The sequence below is a fragment of the Apium graveolens genome, chromosome 2, assembly GCF_009905375.1.
Source record: "Apium graveolens cultivar Ventura chromosome 2, ASM990537v1, whole genome shotgun sequence".
NCBI lineage: Eukaryota > Viridiplantae > Streptophyta > Magnoliopsida > Apiales > Apiaceae > Apium > Apium graveolens.
In genome coordinates this window covers 80848208-80867794 of record NC_133648.1, presented here as the reverse complement: position 1 = coordinate 80867794, position 19587 = coordinate 80848208, and the positions used below count along the sequence as shown (strand labels likewise).

At 37.4% G+C, this 19587-nt stretch overlaps 1 protein-coding gene across 1 annotated transcript; it reads right to left on the bottom strand.

Annotated features, from left to right (window-relative positions):
* Positions 1-5585: 5585 nt before the first annotated feature.
* LOC141690950 (uncharacterized) lies at positions 5586-18626 on the bottom strand. The gene is made up of 4 exons (XM_074495703.1): positions 18560-18626; positions 13609-14074; positions 6408-6956; positions 5586-5856 (listed from the first exon to the last, which is right to left on the bottom strand). The coding sequence occupies exons 1-4, from the start codon at positions 18624-18626 to the stop codon at positions 5586-5588; spliced, it is 1353 nt and encodes a 450-aa protein (XP_074351804.1).
* Between the last annotated feature and the right edge of the window lie 961 nt (positions 18627-19587).

The following is a 19587-nucleotide window of genomic DNA, read 5'->3' as shown; positions in this document are numbered from 1 at the left end:
CAAGATATCTTTTTCGCCTTGTCCTAGGTGAGGACAAACCCAACTATCCAAAAGTATGTATCTCTTAAGGACATGACGCGTCCTCTTCCCGTGGAATGCACGTATTTTCCTTATATTGCAAACTTAACATGTGGACAATCAATCTTGTTAATTCTACCCATATAAGGTACGTCCTGAACTCTGGATGCGTCCTAGATCCCTTGGCATGGAAACCTTGGCTTCAAATGATAAAACTCACACAATCCGCTACATGTTGGACTCGTCCTTCAAACGGAGGGCGCGTCCTCCCTTAGAACATTGCTTCCTACAACTCAATCCTTCATCTCTTTGCTACAATTCCATTCCAATTGGCCCATTCTTGACTCGAAATGACCCGATGCCAAATTTTGGCTATAACAACTACCCCCAAATTCCATACACAGTTGAAATCAAAGTTGAAATTTTGATCCTGAGAACTATCAGCGAAATTTGGGTTGCCACCTTCCAAATCGTCAAGACGCGTCGTAGTAGGAGGACTCGTCCTTCATTCGTATGAACAAAACTCAACCGCTTTATATTCACTGTGCTCCATCTGTCTCATACGTCATCATTACCACTCCTCTATAAATACTCTCAATAACTAACCACCCATTTACTCTTTTTCTCTCTCTACTCAAAACGCCATCTTCGCCGCTACAAGAAGCTTTGCTCAAAAATCCGGCAATTCAACCGGCTATTTCCCAAGTTTTTATAGCCAATCAACCTCCCAAGTTTCAAGGTACATGAATCTTCTTCTATTTCTTTATTTCATCGAGTAAATCGACCGTAATAGGCAAAAGATTGTTCATGTTCTTTTACTTCCACTCACTTGTTCTTCATTATAAATTTGTATATACGTGTATATATTGATTAAATCAACATATTTTGCTTCTTTTATTCCTGATTGAATGTCTCTAGGGTTATATAGGTTTTTCCCCAAATCGATTGTAACCGATTAGAATCTCTGTGTTCATGTTATCATGACACGTCAACCCAACAGGGCTCGTCCTGTTGCCTGTTTATTGCATGACCTAATTGATATAGACTGATCTTGACAAACTGTCAAACTAGGACGTGTCATAGGCTTTAGCTAATAGACACTCTAGACACGTCCGCGTATAGAGTCCCGTCACTTCACTTTCTATCTTCTTTTTTGTATGCTCACGCGTGTCTTTCTTTTGATGCGTCTTTACTATTTTCTTTATTTTCTCATATATTTTCTTCTTTAAACCGTGGACGCATCCTCAACACCTTTTTCTTTCTTTTTTTAGCTGAAGGACGTGTCTTCATCTTCTCCATTCCATCCATTCAAGGTTATCAACAAGCGCCTTTAAATTTATTCCCCATCTTCCATTTCCTTCACGCCTGAACCATCTGGGCTCCATAGGATTACTTCATTCCTTGAGGCAGAGGCACGTGTTTTTGAAGAACTTAAGTCAAAGAGCTCTATTATGTTAAACTCGAGTACTGAATCGATGGATGATATTTCTCTAAGCATAAGGAGCAGGAAATTGAAATATAAGAGAACTCCACAATCCAAGACTAGCTTAACCATAGAGGATTGGACCGATGATGAGATCATCCCCGCAACCAACTAACCAACCTCTCGGGTGATCGTCTCAGATGATGACGCGTCAAATGATCAAGGCGCGTCCCCTCGTCATGACGCGTCTACTGAAAAGGATGCATCTCCTGACAGTGAGAGTGAGTTCGAGAAGAGGGTTCCTGATCCTGAAAAATATTTTGTATCTCCACAGAAATCCGATTCCCCCTTGAACATTGGGAGCCATCTGATGCTGAATTGGATTTTGATTGGAAAGAGCTCGATCATCTCCCCGAAGCATAGAAAAATGTCTAGAGAAAGAAAAAACATAAGTTAGCCTGTGTTGGACTTGATTCCACCGTAACAGACTTGGAGATAGGGTGGAATATGAAATATTACGACATGGAGAGCATATGGGCGCACCCTCTTCACAAGATGAGGCCGCATATCTTCAACATAGGAAATTAAATAATTCCCAGGATGGTGCTTACTCCTAAACTGATTTCTCTGGGCGTGGGTGCGCCTTTGCACCCTTAAAATAAGAAGATCCTGAAGTGGTATGATGTAGCCCCAGTTCAACTATCCCCAAATTCGTATAAACTGGCATGGGCCTTGTATATCATGTATCATGATCTCGAGCTGGGCACGCCCTCTATGAAGGAATTCACTATTTTTTTAGCATCAGAAAATCCATTCCAGGATACCACTTCTTTGTTGTCAACAAATGGTTGAATAACAAAGATTTCAATGAAGGCAAAATCAGCCATGAATGAGATTGGAAAGAACCTTTCTTTTATCTCTATAATGTGAAAAGGGCCCGTGTGCGTTTTAACTTGGTTCCAAGTAAATTACACTATCAGGGTGCGTCCTCTTTGTAGGACGTGTCTACTATTTCTTACTTTTCTTCTTTTTTTTGATATCCCTGTTTCTCTTTAGACAAAAGGATTCAAAGAGAGTTAACGGGAAAGAGGAAGAAGAAGCCAGAAAAGGTGTTGAAATATGTTGAGAAGCATTTCAATCTTAAAGAGATGATCACAGAGTCCAACCTCAAAAGGGTTGGTGTACTGTCTGCAAGAGTGGGTTCTCTCTGCAAGTATCGTGACTTTCACAATGGTAAACCTATCCTTACAACTTATGAGAAATCTATGGGACTTGACGCTACTGAGCTAGTTCAACTTGACATTAGCAGACAAGTAGACCTAGAGCAGGGTAAGAATTATCATAATAGGACGCGTCATAGGTGCTATGACGCGACATACATTTACATGCGCGATCCTTATTCTTTCTGACATTCATACACGCTTTCACAGTCCATGTATTTACTTTGGATGCGTTATAGCATCAGGACGCGTCTTTTGAGATATGCATAATTTTGATGTTCACATAAAGTTGTTATATTTATGTCTTCACTTTTTGAAAAATTTCATAATTTTATTGATTGTTGCAAATTTACTAGCCCATGCTTCCCTTTTAATCGTATAAATAGGAGGTGCCATGCATTGATACACGTAGCACTTATTTTGTCTGATAAATGTATATATTTCCATAGTTCACGTAGGGCGTGTCACATTACCCAGGACGCGTCCTTCCTTCTATACTTATAATGCTTGATGTTTACACACAGTCATAATATGCATATATGTCACTTTTCATATTGCCATAAGTTTTCTTTCAAAAGGGCGCGTCCTCTTATCTGGGCACGCCCAGAACTAATGTTTACCATGTTCTTTTACAGATATGACTTCTCGACCCAAGGGATTTGCTATTGGTGCCTCCAGAAAACTGAAAGATGGGAGGACCAAGCATGCTGCAAAAACTGATCCAAAAGCCAAGAATCCTCTAGCTGCCGTGGTCCCTTCCCCGCCACCAAAAATTATAGATACAACTCTAGTGGGCATCTCAGACAAGGAGGATACACCCTCGAAGCGCCAGAAGACTATTCCGGATGATCAATCATTCATCCTCAGATATCTGGGCGCGTCCTCTTCTGGAGCTTTCTCTGAAGAAGAGGTGAGAGGCTGGACCTTCAGGACAAAGGAGAAAACTGAACAGGCCATGGTAAGGGCTGCAGCCGAACTTCACCTGTATGCGAGGCAGAGTGCTAATGGCTGCCAGACTGAGGGCGCATCTTGCGGCCACTGACACTGCCAAAAGGCAAGCTGAAGATAAAATCAGAACCTTGGAGAAAAACTTGAACCTTATTGTCAAAGAAAAAGATGCTGAGATCATACGGTTACAGCAAGACAAGACATGTCTTGAGGGTGAGAAGGCACATCTCGAGGGCCATGTTACCTCTATGGAGAAGGCAATAGATAGCATGACTACTCTGAATTCCAGCATGCAGTTGGAGCTTGACACTCTAAATGATGACAGGTTGCATGGTTGGAAAGAAGAGAAGAAGCTGGTCTACCAGAATGGGTTTGCAGCTAGCTTTGAGGAGTGGTGTTCTGGGTTCATAGCAAATGACCCAAAATACACTTTTTCCAAATTTTATGAAGATACCCAAAAGTGGGTGAATGACTTCAAAGTCAGGGCTATAGATTTCATCAAGAGCAAAAGGATCATCATAGGCTTGGAAGAGGATGACGCGTCTCTTGTGCCTTCTCCACTTCAAGCTCATCCTCCACCTTCTCCAAAGGACAAGGATAAGCAACAGGACGCGCCCCCTTCCTAGGACGCGTCTTTCTTTTGTATACTGAACTTTTACTCCACAACTCTCAGGGTGCAGGTCCCTTTAAACCTTGCAACTTGTATTTTTATGACTTGATATCTTTGGATTCTGTTTTGCTGGTACTTTTCTAAGGTTTTATACCTTAATATATTTTCATGCATATTTCCTTTCATGTTTATTCTTCTTGGTTATTTCATTATTAAAATTCTTAACAAGTCATATAGTGGATGCGTCCTCAACTCAAGACGCGTCCCCCTATAGCTAAGATACCTCTTAAGACGCTTAATCGATTGAGGACGCGTCCTTGTTACAACTACATCCGAGTTTTTCTTAGTTTTTCTTTTATATAAGTCATTCTACTATTGACCCCTTAATATTGTAAGTTAAGGGTTATATTGTGAGGGCGCATCCTCATTTCAAGAGGCATCTACCTTACTAATTTAATCCAAAAGTTATAAACTATCATCAACATTATAAAAGATATGAGGGCCCGTCCTCATGTTTTTTATGCAAGTTATCATAACTCTATTTTCAGGACGCTTCTTTGCTTAAGGGCGCGTCATATATGTTTTGAATACTGTGCCTTGCAATGAAATCTATCAAATAACAATTGATAAATTTTGAAGAAATTTTCAAAGTTTTTATTAATAATGCGCTCCAGTGTCAAAAGTGCACCGGTCCCATGGCTACTATGCTTGGTGGGGAATTTATTTGAAAATATGAGATTTTTAACTAGTTCTAAGGTAAGATAGTACATTCACTACCAACCTAGGCTAGGAGGAATTTTATTGCTTCTAGTCTATGATTCGGGCACAACCCTACCCAAATCAACTGAAAATATAAATAATATATAAGGGGCCTCGGTCGCGCCTTACTGATAATACTTTCGGAGATGCTCCGCATTCCATGCTCGCAGAACAAGTTTTCCTTTCAAGTCTTTAAGGTGATATATCCCTTTCCACAAGATTGCTTTTATTCTATAGGTCCTTCCCAATTAGCTCTAAATACTCCATGATGGGGATTCTTTGCATTTGGAATCACCTTCCTGAGCACCAGATCCACTTCCTTCAGCAGCTTTCCCTTTACTTTCTTGTTGTAGTACCTTGCAGCACGCTGTTGGTATGTCGCGAGCCTTAACTGGGAATTCTCCCTTATTTCTTCCAAAAGATCTAAGTGAAGTCTCTGGTTAATTTCTGCATCTTCCTCCACGTAATAATCTCTACAAAGCGATCCTGAACCAACTTTCACAGGAACCATAGCCACGTACCCGTAAGTGAGCATAAATGGAGATTCTCCCGTAGTAGACCTTGGAGTAGTGTTGTAAGACCACAACACTTTTGGGAGTTCTTTAGGCTAATTTCTATTGCGTTCCTTTAGCTTGGTCTTGAGGGTATGCTTTATTATTTTATTGACAGCTTCTGTTTGCCCATTGCTCTGAGGATGATAGACTGCTGCGAGCTCCTTCTTAATATTCAAATCCTCACATAGCTGTCGTAACTCCTTACTGTCAAACTGCTTTTCGTTATCAGAGACAAGCTTGTAAGGAATTCTAAATCTGCATATAATGGAGTTGAACATAAAGTATTTGATCTTCTTCGCAGTGATAGTTGCCAATGCGTAGCATCTGCCCACTTAGTAAAGTAATCAACTGTAACTACTGCATATTTGACATCCCCTTTAGCTTTCGGCAATTCCATAATAAGATCAATCCCCCACATGGAAAATGGCCATGGACTCATCATAGGTGTCAAAAGCTTCGCTGGCATAGATGAGTAATTTGCAAAGCGTTGGCAGTGGTCGCATGCTCTAAGGTCGTAAGCCAATAATAACCTTGGCATAGAACCATCATCACCAACGAGTTATCCCCTTAGTGATTACCACAAGTTCCTTCATGCACTTCCCTCAAAATGTAGTTTCCTCTTCTTCATCGAAATATCTGAGCAGTGGTTGATTGAAGCCTCTTTTATATAAAACTTCATCATATACCACATACCTCACAGCCTGATAGCGGAGTCATCGAGCCTTGAATTTATCCTCAGGGAGTATTCCCTTTTGAATATAGGCAAGAATAGGCGTCATCCATATTTCCTTGGGAGCCTCATCTACTTGCATCACCTCCACCTCTGGGATACTAGGAATCTCCAGGATTTCTAAGAGTATAGATCTCAACAACACGGCTTCCTGCTGGGATCCCATTTTTGCCAGAGCATCCACGTTGCTGTTTTTTCCCGAGGTACAGATTCCAGTCTAACCTCCTTAAAACTTCCCATTAGGCGCTGCGTGCATCTCAAATACAATTCTATTTGCGGTCCTCGAGCTTGAAACCCCCCATTCACTTGGTTCACCACCAACTTTGAATCACTCTTTGTAATTAGATTATGCACTCCCATTTTCAAAGTGATCTTTAGGCCATTAATTAGCGCTTCATATTCCGCACCATTATTCGAAGAATAGAACTTAAAGTGATTCGCGCTCATCAGATGATGGCCTTCATGAGATACAAGCACTATGTCCGTGCCTGCTCCTCTATTGTTAACTGCTCCATCCACATGCAACACCCACCATGGATGTGGAAACTCTTCAAAAACTTCTTCATGAGGAGATGGATGCAATACCGCCAGAGCCTTACCATCAATTTCGTAATCAAATTCTAGTAAAAAATCAGCTAGGGCTTGCCCTTTGATTGCTGTGCGAGGAATGTATTGTTGGGTTTCGAGCACAAAACTGCTACGGAAACAGTAATTAAAAATGTAAAAAATCAGAATTTTTGAAACCCACCGCAGGATCCATGCGAAAAATATATATTTCATTCGTAGATCAGATTGTTTACCTTAAGAAGCTTTACCAATTAGTTGACTAATGGAGATCCAAAGCTTGTTCAATCACCACGCATCCCGCTCTCGCGATCTACGCTCTATCGGTATCCACACGAATGCTTGAACTCAAGGATTGGATGTGTACTAACACAAACTTGTTTCTTCTTGCTCTCTCCATCTTCTCTCTTGGTGGCTAGGGTTTTAGTCAAAGTCTTGCACACCAAAAAATAAGCCACACAAGAGATATTATATAGAGAGTAGAAAAACGAATTATAGCTCTTAACTAATTAGGAGTTATTATTAATTCGAAGTTCCTATTTGTATTATAATTAAGTCTTACTTAATTATTTAACAAATAAATTTCATAATTAAAATTAGTAAATTTGAATATCATTATTTATCTAATTAATTAAGTCAAACTTAATTAATATTATAAATAATTCAAATTACTTTAATTTAATTTAAATCTAATTTAAATTAAATAATCCTTCAAGCATTCTTTGTGTATGACCCTTTGGGTTATTATTACATTGGCAACAAATTTTAAATCTAATTTAAAATCGTAAACAATGAGCAACATCTAGTAATACATCATTGCTACCCAAGTAATAATAATTGAATCGGTGATCGATTAAACCTTTCGTGAACAACGTACAATGTAATATAATCCCTTTAACCACATATTATAGATTAAAATAGAGGCATGTAATGTGTCATCCTCATCAATGTTTAATCCAGGTTTCCTCGATCAATAAGTAGACTATCATATCAAATCAACATTTGAGCGTGGCCACGCATTTCGTAGTCTAGCTCACACAAGAGGCCAATAATATCACTCCTAAAATAGGAAGGTTAAATCCCTTCTAGATCATTCATATTTCTCATACTATTCATAATATACCCAATGTCCATTTTTATCATTACCCGGTCAAGGATAACTTTTAATGAAATCAATGTATATTAATTCTCGTATAGAAATATAATGACTTCAGGTCTAAGGACCATTACATCATTATCACTGTGAGAATTACTTATGACACAACAGACATGTAGAATCTCACATCGGGTATATCCAGCACCATGTACATGTACATCTGCATGTGTCTTTGACTTTAGTATCACTATACCTATGATCAATGAGATGTGATCATCAGTCAACAAACATACTGGTCTTAATGCATTATTATTGTCTCTTAATAATAATACTCAACTAGGGACCTTTAGGAATATTGATACTATTCTCATAATCTCATTTCTAAGTCACGTACTTAGAGATATAGAATTGTATATCATATTCCAAGGACGTTTATTAATTTAACATTTATATCACAGCAAATTAAGAATTAATAAATTATAAAGGGAATAATCAATTGAACATAAACATTAATAATACTAATGTCTTAAACTAAAACATCATAGTGTTGTCTCTAGGGGACAAACACTAACAATCTCCCACTTGCACTAGAGCCAATCACCCATGTATCTAATACTCAAGGAACTAGTATGACCATCGTGCTTATGTTGCGACAAAGCCTTAGTCAGTGGGTCTGTAACACTATCATTACTATGCACTCTACATTTTTATCTCCTTGATCATTAATCTCATTAATAAGGTGATATCGCTTAAGGACATGCCTAAACAGTCTCCTTGGCTATTTTGAAAACATCAATATATTCGGCTTCCATAGAATTATCAATGTTCTTGCTTTGAACTATTCAAGCTAACATCAATTATATTTAGACAAAACATAAACCAGGAATAGACACATAATTATCCTTGTCAATCCATAAATTAGGTTAAGACACTAGTATTAGTGCAACCCTTTACAACTAGTTCCCTATCTTCTCCTTACACCAAAAATAAATCTTTAGTCCTCTTTAAGTACTTAAAAATATTCTTGACAACTATCCAGTGACCCTCACCTGGATTAGACTGGTATCTGTTCGTCATGCTCAAAGCATACGAAATATCAGGACAAGTACATATCACTGCATACATTATAGATCCAATTGCTGATGCATCTGGAACTTTCTCAAACAACCCTTATCATCTAATGATTTAGGGGGGGTTATCTTTTGAGATCACTATCCCATGAGACATCGAAACATATCCTTTCTTTGTCTCTTGCATCATAAAATGATGTAATACTTTATCAATGTATGTACTCCGACTAGGTCGATTAATCTTTTCGATCTGTCTCTATAGATATTGATCCCTAATATATAGGTAGCATTGCCTAAGTCTTTCACCGAGAAACTATTTCTCAACCAAGTCTTAACAGCCTGTAGAGAAGGTATGTCATTCCTTATTTGTTATATGTCATCTACATATAATACTAGGAATGTCACATGTCTCTCACTAACCTTCTTGCAAACACATGGTTCATCTTCATTTTGAATAAAGCCAAACACTTTGACCGTTTTATCAAAATGAATATCCATTCTCCTTGAGGCTTGCTTCAATATATAAATAGATAGAAGCAATTACAAACTTTCTTAGAAAACTTTGGAACGATAAAACCCTCAGGTTGTATCATATATACATCCTCTTCAAGGCTCCCATATAAGAAAGCAGTTTTGACATCCATTTGCCAAATCTCATAGTCAAAGTAAGCAACTATTGCTAACAAAATCCTGATGTACTTGACCATAGAAATTAGTGAAAAATTCTCATCATAGTCTATACCATGAATTTGTTTGAAACCTTTCGCCACTAGTCGCACCTTATAGGTCTGTACTTTACCATCCATGTAAGTTTTCTTCTTGAAAAACCCACTTGCACCCTATAGGTTTTACCCCTTCGAGTGGATCAACTAAAGTCAATACTTTATTTTGATACATGGATTTCATCGCGGATTTCTTGGCCTCCAGCTATCTCTTAGAGTCTGGACTGTTCATAGCAACTTGGTAGGTGTGAGACTTATCCTTATCCGTAAGCATCACATCACCATCTTGAGTCAAAAGAAATCCATAATTTCTCCCGGACTCATGGTGAATCCTACTAGATCTACGAATAACCTGTGTTTCCTAAACATGATTACTTTCAACATTTTGATGTACATCCTGATCTTATTTCAACAGTGGTTCAATGTTATCATGTGGTTCTCGATCTTCATCGAGATGTATTATCCTCCCACTGATTTTCTTAGAAAATAGTTCTCCCTCAAGAAATACAGCGGCCCGAGTAACAAATACTTTGTTCCCGGAAGGATTATAAAAACTATACCCTAGTCTCACTTGGGTATCCCACAAAATAGCATCTATCTAATTTTGGTCCAAGCTTGTCAGAGGCTAAATATTTTACAAACGCTTCACGTCCCCAAATTTTCATAAATGACATGCTTTGAAATTTATCACTCTATATCTCATACGGAGTATTTTGAACCACTTTAGTCGAAACTTGGTTAAGTGTATATGCAGCTGTTTTTAGAGCATAACCCTAGAAACTGAATGGAAGATCCGCTTGAATCATCATCGATCGCACTCTGTCCAACAAGGTACGATTTCTCCTCTCAGAATCTCTATTCCACTGAGGTGTTCCAGAAGGAGTAAGTTATGATACACTATCACACTCCTTCAAGAAACTCTTGAAATTGAGGTTTAAGTATTCTCGTCCACGATCTGATCGTAAAACTTTTATACTTTTCCCATGTTTGCTTTTCTACTTCGGCCTTATATTCTTTGAACATTTCAAAAGAATCGGATTTGTTCTTCATAAGAACAACATATCCATATCTACTGAAATCATCAGTAAATGTTATGAATTAGTATAAGCCCCCCTTGCCATCATACGCATTCGACCACATACATCATTATGTATAAGTCATAATCGTTCGGTGGCTCTTTCACCTGATCAGGTAAAAGAAGCTTTAGTCATTTTTCCAATGAGACAAAGTTCGCATCTTCCGTATGATTCAAAATCAAACTTATCCAAGTATCCATCTATATGTAACTCAGAAATGCGTTTCTCATTAATATGGCTTAACGACAATGCTAGAGGCAATGTTTGATTTGAATCATCTTAGAACATATAAATTATTAACTAATTATGTAACATTATAAGTCTTATCATTGAAATAGAATAAACAACTATTGTTTATTTAATTAAAATGAAAACCTTTCTTGTCCTGACAATAAATTGACTTAATGTATCCGCTAAAGCAGGCACGTAATAATAATTTATCAAGTTCTCAATCTCGCCTTATGGGCAAAATTAGGTATCGAGTTCCTTCAACTAGAGCAACAACTTTTTCTCCAATTTTAACTCTATACCTGAAGCTTGACCATTTCTAGTCTTCTTCTTTAGATCTTCCAAATAAGCTCGACAATTTAACTTTCATTCATCCAGTTATTTCCACATAAATGACAATCATCTCCTTTAGCAATACCACTATTAGGCTTCAAAAGCCCTTTGGGATTGGACTTTGGTTTGGCACCGAATAAAATCAAATCTTCACCTTGTTTGTCTACTTTCCTTTCCCATTTGTATTCCATGTGTACATCATCAATATGGACGTAATTCATGCCTTTACTGTGTTATTTTCAGCAGTTCTAAACATGCTTAACAACTTAGTGAATGTTCTGTTTATCTCATTCCTTTTGTTCTTAACAAACTAAGAATAGAAGTTGTTCAAAGATTGTTTGATTAAATCAAGCTGAGTCTCTAGACTATTCTTGAAACCCAAAATATCAAGGTACATATACCTATCATCTTTAGAACATGTGGTCCAACCGGATATCATTCTCCTATTAATGCAAAAATATGGTGCCTTATTATTGTCAAATCTTTCTGACGAGCCTATCCTTCAAACATCCTTTGAAGGTGCTCAATCATATCATAAGCATCATTATGCTTTTGTTGCTTCTAAAGCCTAGCACTCGTAATTAAAAGCATGAGACATGAAACATCAGTTGCATAATCAATTTGCTTCCGATAAGCATTTTGTTCAGCACATGTTTCATTCTCGGCTAGAAGAAATAAGGGAGGGGTTTGAGTGACATCCTTGAATCTGAGGACAATCCACAAGTTCCCATGTCAATTGAGGAAATTATTTCATGTCAGCTTGTCATTCTCAAGGACTATTACATAGAGAAGTTATTTGTGTTATTTGTCATTTGATATCTACAATAGTAAAGTGCATAAAATGACTTAGTCTGCAGATGATCATTAAATTATGTTCAACTGATTATTCATTATATATTCACAATATATATCTCCCACTATTTTTATCAAATCAATAGCCGTAACTATTAATCCGGAAAAAATATCTTCTATATCCTTTCTAGTGAGTCAAGATCCATATTTCACCACGCGTTAGGTCAGCTTTGGCTTTTCTCCTAAAACATGATTATTTAGGTAGACAAAATTTGTCAATTATATCAATTATATAACTCTTGGATAGCTTGGTGGAACAACATTTGTTCATATTTATCTAATAAATCTCGCCAAACTCTATGCCTCTAAGTTCACAATCCTATTGTGATAACTTAGTTAAGTCAAACCCAATAGTCAAAAAGTATCAATATACTTCAACACATCTCCCACGATGGATAGGAGTACTTCGCTTTGGCGAACCCACTCCTGGTCGATCTAGAGGTTAACGCATTGGACTCATTGGAAGGCATCTGATTAGCTTAATATTAACTTTAGGGTTTTGTTAATTTTAAAATGATCATGATCCCATCATAAAGAGATTTCCAATTTTTCTTTGAATAAAATACTTTAAATCAATATTCGTCAATGGTTTGATTTCCAGGTAGTGAGGGAATCACAACGCTCTCGCTTAAAACCCACAACCTTACAAGTTTAATGAACTCGCTTTTGACAAAATTGCCCCATATCAAAAACAAAGAAAATTTGTATTTTATTCCATGTTTCATAAACACGAGAATCTCATAATCATTTTTTCATTTTAAAATCTTGAGTCGTTACAGATTTTATCTTATTTAGCAAGTATGGCATGGGTGTCGTATCTAATACATACATCCTTAATCTAATTAAGCATGCATCTTTATAAACTACTATACACATACATTCATCATATGCGCATATATATGTAAAGTGCAATAAATAAACATGGTTGGTTATGGATTCATCCTATGTGATCTTTATCAAGCTAATAAAAAAGATCTAGGTCAATCTAAGGTGGAAAATAAATACAGGCTAACTATTACATGTCTTCTTTCTTGTATTGCTTCCTTGGATGGCCTCCGTGTGGGATTACCCTTGATCTTCAAATCTTCATGTCTTTATGTACATTACAAGAATGAAATATGAAAATAATCTAATGAACTTACAAGAAAAACTCGAGTTACATTCGAGATTTAATAATTACAAGATTAAACGACATGCAAGCCGTATTTAAAAAACCAAAACCATTAACCTAAGGTAATAATCCATAACCATCCATCATGCTCAATTAACACAAAATAACATGTTAAAACACATAATCTGATCTTAACATATCATACCCATCATGATATAATCATAAAAACCAAATATTGAAAAAATCAGAAAATTCAAAATTAAATCTGATAACATTAAATCTGAAACACTAAACCAAATACCCATTTTTGCCAGAGAATCCACGTAGCTGTTTTTTTCCCGAGGTACACATTCCAGTCTAACCTCCTTGAAACTTCCCATCAGGCGCTGCGTGCATCTCAAATACAATTCTGTTTGCGGTCCTCGAGCTTGAAACCCCCCATTCACTTGGTTCACCACCAACTTTGAATCACTCTTTGCAATTAGATTATGCATTCCCATTTCTAAAGCGATCTTTAGGCTATTAATCAGCGCTTCATATTCCGCATCATTATTCGTAGCATAGAACTTAAAGTGATTCGCGCTCATCAGATGATGGCCTTCATGAGATACAAGGACTATGCCCGTGCCTGCTCCTCCATCGTTAACTGCTCCATCCACATGCAACACCCACCATGGATGTGGAAACTCTTCCAAAACTTCTTCATGAGGAGATGGATTCAATACCGCCAGAGCCTTACCATCAATTTTGTAATCAATATCTAGTAAGAAATCAGCCAGGGCTTGCCCTTTGATTGATGTGCGAGGAATGTATTGTTGGGTTTGAGCACATCAACGGAAACAGTAATTAAAAATGTAAAAAATCAAAAATTTTAAAACCCACCGCAGGATCCATTCAAAAAACATATATTTAATTCATAGATCAGATTGTTTACCTTAAAAAGCTTTACCAATTAGTTGACTAATGGAGATCCAAAGCTTGTTCAATCACCACGCATCCCGCTCTCGCGATCTACGCTCTATCGGTATCCACACGAATGCTTGAACTCAAGGATAGGATGTGTACTAGCACAAACTCGTTTCTTCTTGCTCTCTCCATCTTTTCTCTTGGTGGCTAGGGTTTTAGTAAAAGTCTTGCACACCAAAAAATCAGCCACACAAGAGATATTATATAGAGAGTAGAAAAACGAATTATAACTCTTAACTAATTAGGAGTTATTATTAATTCGAAATTTCTATTTGTATTATAATTAAGTCTCACTTAATTATTTAATAAATAAATTTCATAATTAATATTAGTAAACTTGAATATCATTATTTATCTAATTAATTAAGTCAAACTTAATTAATATTATAAATAATTCAAATGACTTTAATTTAATTTAAATCCAATTTAAATTAAATAATCCTTCAAGCATTCTTTGTGTGTGACCCTATAGGTTATTTTTACATTGGCAACGAATTTTAAATCTTATTTAAAATCATAAACAATGAGCGGCATCTAGTAATACATCATTGCTACCCAAGTAATAATAATTGAATCGGTGATCGATTAAACCTTTCGTGAACAGTGTACAATGTAATATAATCCCTTTAACCACATATTATAGATTAAACTAGAGGCATGTAATGTGTCATCCTCATCAATGTTTAATCCAGGTTTCCTTGATCAATGAGTAGACTATCATATCAAATCAACATTCGAGCGTGGCCACGCATTTCGTAGTCTAGCTCACACAAGAGGCCAATAATATCACTCCTAAAATAGGAAGGTTAAATCCCTTCTAGATCATTCATATTTCTCATACGATTCATAATATACCCAATGTCCACTTTTATCATTACCCGGTCAAGGATAACTTTTAATGAAATCAATGTATATTAATTCTCATATAGAAATATAATAACTTCAGGTCTAAGGACCATTACATCATTATCACTGTGAGAATTACTTATGACACAACAAACATGTAGAATCTCACATCGGGTCTCTCTAGCACCATGTACATGTACATCTGCATGTGTCTTTGACTTCAATATCACTATACCTATGATCAATGAGATGTGATCATCAATCAACAAACACACTCGTCTTAATGCATTATTACTGTTCCTTAATAATAATACTCGACTAGGGACCTTTAGTAATATTGATACTATTCTCATAATCTCATTCCTAAGTCACGTACTTAGAGATATAGAATTGCATATCATATTCCAAAGACATTTATTAATCTAACATTTTTATCGCAGCAAATTAAGAATTAATAAATTATAAAGGTAATAATCGATAGATCATAAACATTAATAATCCTAATGTCTTAAAATAAAACATCATAGTGTTGTCTCTAGGGCACAAACACTAACATGTATTCTCAGTCAAACTGTCCCAAATCCACAGCCCATTTTGTTAGGCACAAAGAATGCGCTAATAATTCACGCAAGTATACGCGTTCGCAAGTAATATAGAATGATTTCTAGTTCGTTCCCACAGAGACTCTAATTAATTATATTTAATTAACACTTACTCACCAATGAATGATTACTCTTCAATGTCAAGACAATAACACTTAAGGTTGATTAACAAATTATTAACTATGAGAATTAAACACTTAAATTAACACTTGAATTAACAATATTAAATATACATGAGATCATAACTTCATTACTACTTCATTCAATAGTCATTGTTATTACCCTTAGCATGTAACGGTGATGATATTAATCGAACAACATGAAACTGATAAAAGCCAACTTTCGTTGCACAAGTACCATTCTACCAAGCATCCACAATTAAGATAGAAGTTGAATAGGCATCAATTATGTTGAGATCCTATATGTATACAGAATTTGACAACATAACGATTTAAGCGCAAGTTATTCATTATGATTACACAGGGCAAGTAAAATGGTTAGAGTTACCCACTAATCATGCATACAATACATGAACCTATACTAGCATGGCAAGTTCTAAAACTCAAGATTCACTGTCGCTTCACAAGAGATTAACACGCTATCTTATATGTTCGCGACGCACATAAGACGAATAAGCACAACCTATGCTAGATATCATACAATCATCACATACAAGTTATTAAACAATTACCTAAAGAAATCCATAGTAAATCCGCTATGACCCCATGATCACGATTAGCCCATGATAGAACCATCGTCACCATGGGTTCATATGAAAACATGATAATAACACAACGATATAAACTAAAAAATACTTAATAGAAACAGAGTACGTCACAAGAATATTAAGGTTCAAAGAGTAAAGAAAACTAGCATCCACTGTTACAACGAATTAAAAGAATCACAAGATAAACGTATGCTTCATCTTCTTCTTTGTTGCGTGCTAAACGGTCTTCTTAATCTTCTCTCCTTGTTACTTGCTCCATGCTTGTTACTTGTTGTTGTAAAAATGTCTCCCAAGATTACTTACATAAGAGTCCACAAGAAACAGCAGTTGCAGAAGCCCAATAGAACTCAAATTACAAAATCCAGAATCTAAAAATCCGACCCCAGGCGGCCGCCTCCAATCCCACGCGGCCGCCTGCTCTCCAGGCGGTCGCCTGCAGTCTCCAGGCGGGTGCCTGCACACCTTCTGGAAAATTCCACTTCTTGCTTCTGATTTTGCTGATTTCTTCGCACAACTCCCCGCAATTGGTTCCAAGTACTTCCCTAGGCTTATTATGATGAAATCCCCCTAATTACACAAGTTATATCCTGAAATGCAAAAACACTAGAAAAATGCATCAAATACACAAAATACTTAATTTCAAGACACCAATTCAAACCATTACAAGACGTTCTAAGTGGTATAAAATGTCACTTATCACACCCCCAAACTTAAATCGATGTTTGTCCTCAAGTGTCACAAACTCAAAAACAAAATAAAAACATGCGTGAATGCAAACTACATGAATGCAGCGATCCCCATCGCGATGACTAAACCAACCAAAACATGACATCTCAACAAATGCAATTGGGCGACTAAAGATCAATCAAATCACGCAAGCTAACATACAACTAAAAACGTGGTGTGTGCGAATGCTTAACAAATATGCTTCGAAACTAGATCAATTATCGTAACTCAATTATCCTCAAGGCAATCACAAGATTATACGAAGAATATATTCTAGACACAAAATGACTTATAACACTTCAAGATCACTGGAGTTTATTACAGAATCATGCTTTTATTCAACACAACAAACAAATGCTTATTTGATCGTGCAATGAGTGAGGTCCACAAAAGACTTATGCAATGGTACCCATTTAGCGAGCGTTAGGTTAGCGGATCCCGGACTATAAAAGCCTTAGGTCACTTGGCACAAAGTCCCCTAAGAACTTAATAACTTGAATACCAAAGAGCTTAGTCGTGATCAATTATGCATTAAACCAAAAAAAAAATTTTACTCTTTTTTTTCTTTTTTTTTCTTTTTTTCACTTTTTTTTAAAATTTCTGAGCAAGTGCGTTTCGCTCCATCTTGCTCAACCCTAGACTACTCACATACAATACGAGCCGGCTACTAGCCATTTGACGCCTAGCCACAACTAGCAATGAATTCCAATTTTTACTTCAATTTTATCTTTTCATGCCTTTTATCATTAAGAGCCTATCATATATTCTAAGTATAAGCAATAGATTAACCTCAAAAACCATCAAACCATGACAACAATCTAGTCCTTAAGCATACTTTAAGACTTAGTGAATTTACAAGTGTTTCTAGCATGCATGTCAACCTAACAAGATTTAACATCACTCTAACGCTATCACTACACTCGCATCAATATCACATATCAATCAATAAAGCAACACAAAGGGATCATGGTATATGTATGAGCTATATGACATGATAAAACTAAAAAAAACTATATGACAAAATATGCAACTATATGAGCTAAACTACATGAAAATGCAACTATATGACACACACACAAATATGTTCCTTAACTACCATCCCCAAACTTAAAATCTTCACTGTCCCCAGTGAAGGTAATAAAAAGGAACACAGGGTATACCTACTCAGAGAAATTATCATCATCATCACCCTTAGAGGGTGAAGTGTCAGGAGGTGGATAAGCAGAGTCCTCACCAAAAACGGGCCACTGGATGTCAACTCCAAGGACTCTATAAGCAGTCCCAAGCGCTAGGGTAAGCTCCCGCGCAAACCTACTCTGTGACTCATACATCGCATCCATCCTCCTGGAAAGCCTCCTATACTGGACATCAGCCATACCCGAACCATCTCCTCCCTCGCCTTTGGAAGAACCTGCCTCCCCCTGAGCCTGACTGGGCCTAGCCATCGTAGCACCAGCTGCTGGACGTCCTCCTGGGAGATGATATCCCAAACTATGCTCCTCAGGCTCTCCACCCGTCCATTCCTGCATCGCATTCAGTGTCGATGAATCAATAGGAGCGCCCGGCATCTGCAGCTGCTCATAAGAAGGCCAGTGGACTCCAACTGCCTTGCACAGCTTCATGACAATAGAGGCATACGGGATGTTGTAATGCGACTTCACCCTCAAAAACTTCAAAATCCCTTGCTAGATGAACTCACCAAGGTCCACATAATACTCCTCATTCAAAATCCCCCACAATAACCTGGCTCTCTCAACTATAACCTCATGTGCATGCGAAGAAGGCAAAATATTAGCACAAATAAAGGCATCCCATACACGGGAATACCTGTTCTGGAATGCCTGTTCATCGCAACAGTCGGGAAAGAACGATACTCATTGGATCCCATCTTAAACTTCTACACCGTGCCCGACTGACAGGGAGTAGCAATAATCAAATCTGAGTCAAAATCCTCAGGGGTCTTCTCATTCCAATTCTCCTCCTAGGGCTTCCTTTGTCGCTGCCCAATAGCACAGCGAATCACTGCAGGCTGATAATCAACAGTAAGCCCACGAATAATAGAATACCCATTCTTGTCGGCCTTGGCATTCGCATAAAACTCGCGAACAACACTCATCGGGACCGCCTCAGGTGACTCACAAAAAGTCACCATACCCTTCTCTGTAATCATCGGCAATAACTCACCATTCCTCCCTGATGGCAAAAACCCCCTCTCCTTCAAAATCGGCTTAGTCAGAAGCCTAGCATACTCCTCCTCAATAGCCTTATCCACCAATCGGGGCCTCACAGCAGTACCCCTTGAAGAATCAGCAGTCGGAATGGTGTTGCTGCTATCTACAGTTCGAGATCTCTTTGGGGCCATTGAAACTGAGAATAAGAGTTGTAGAGTTGTGTTTTGTGTGTAGG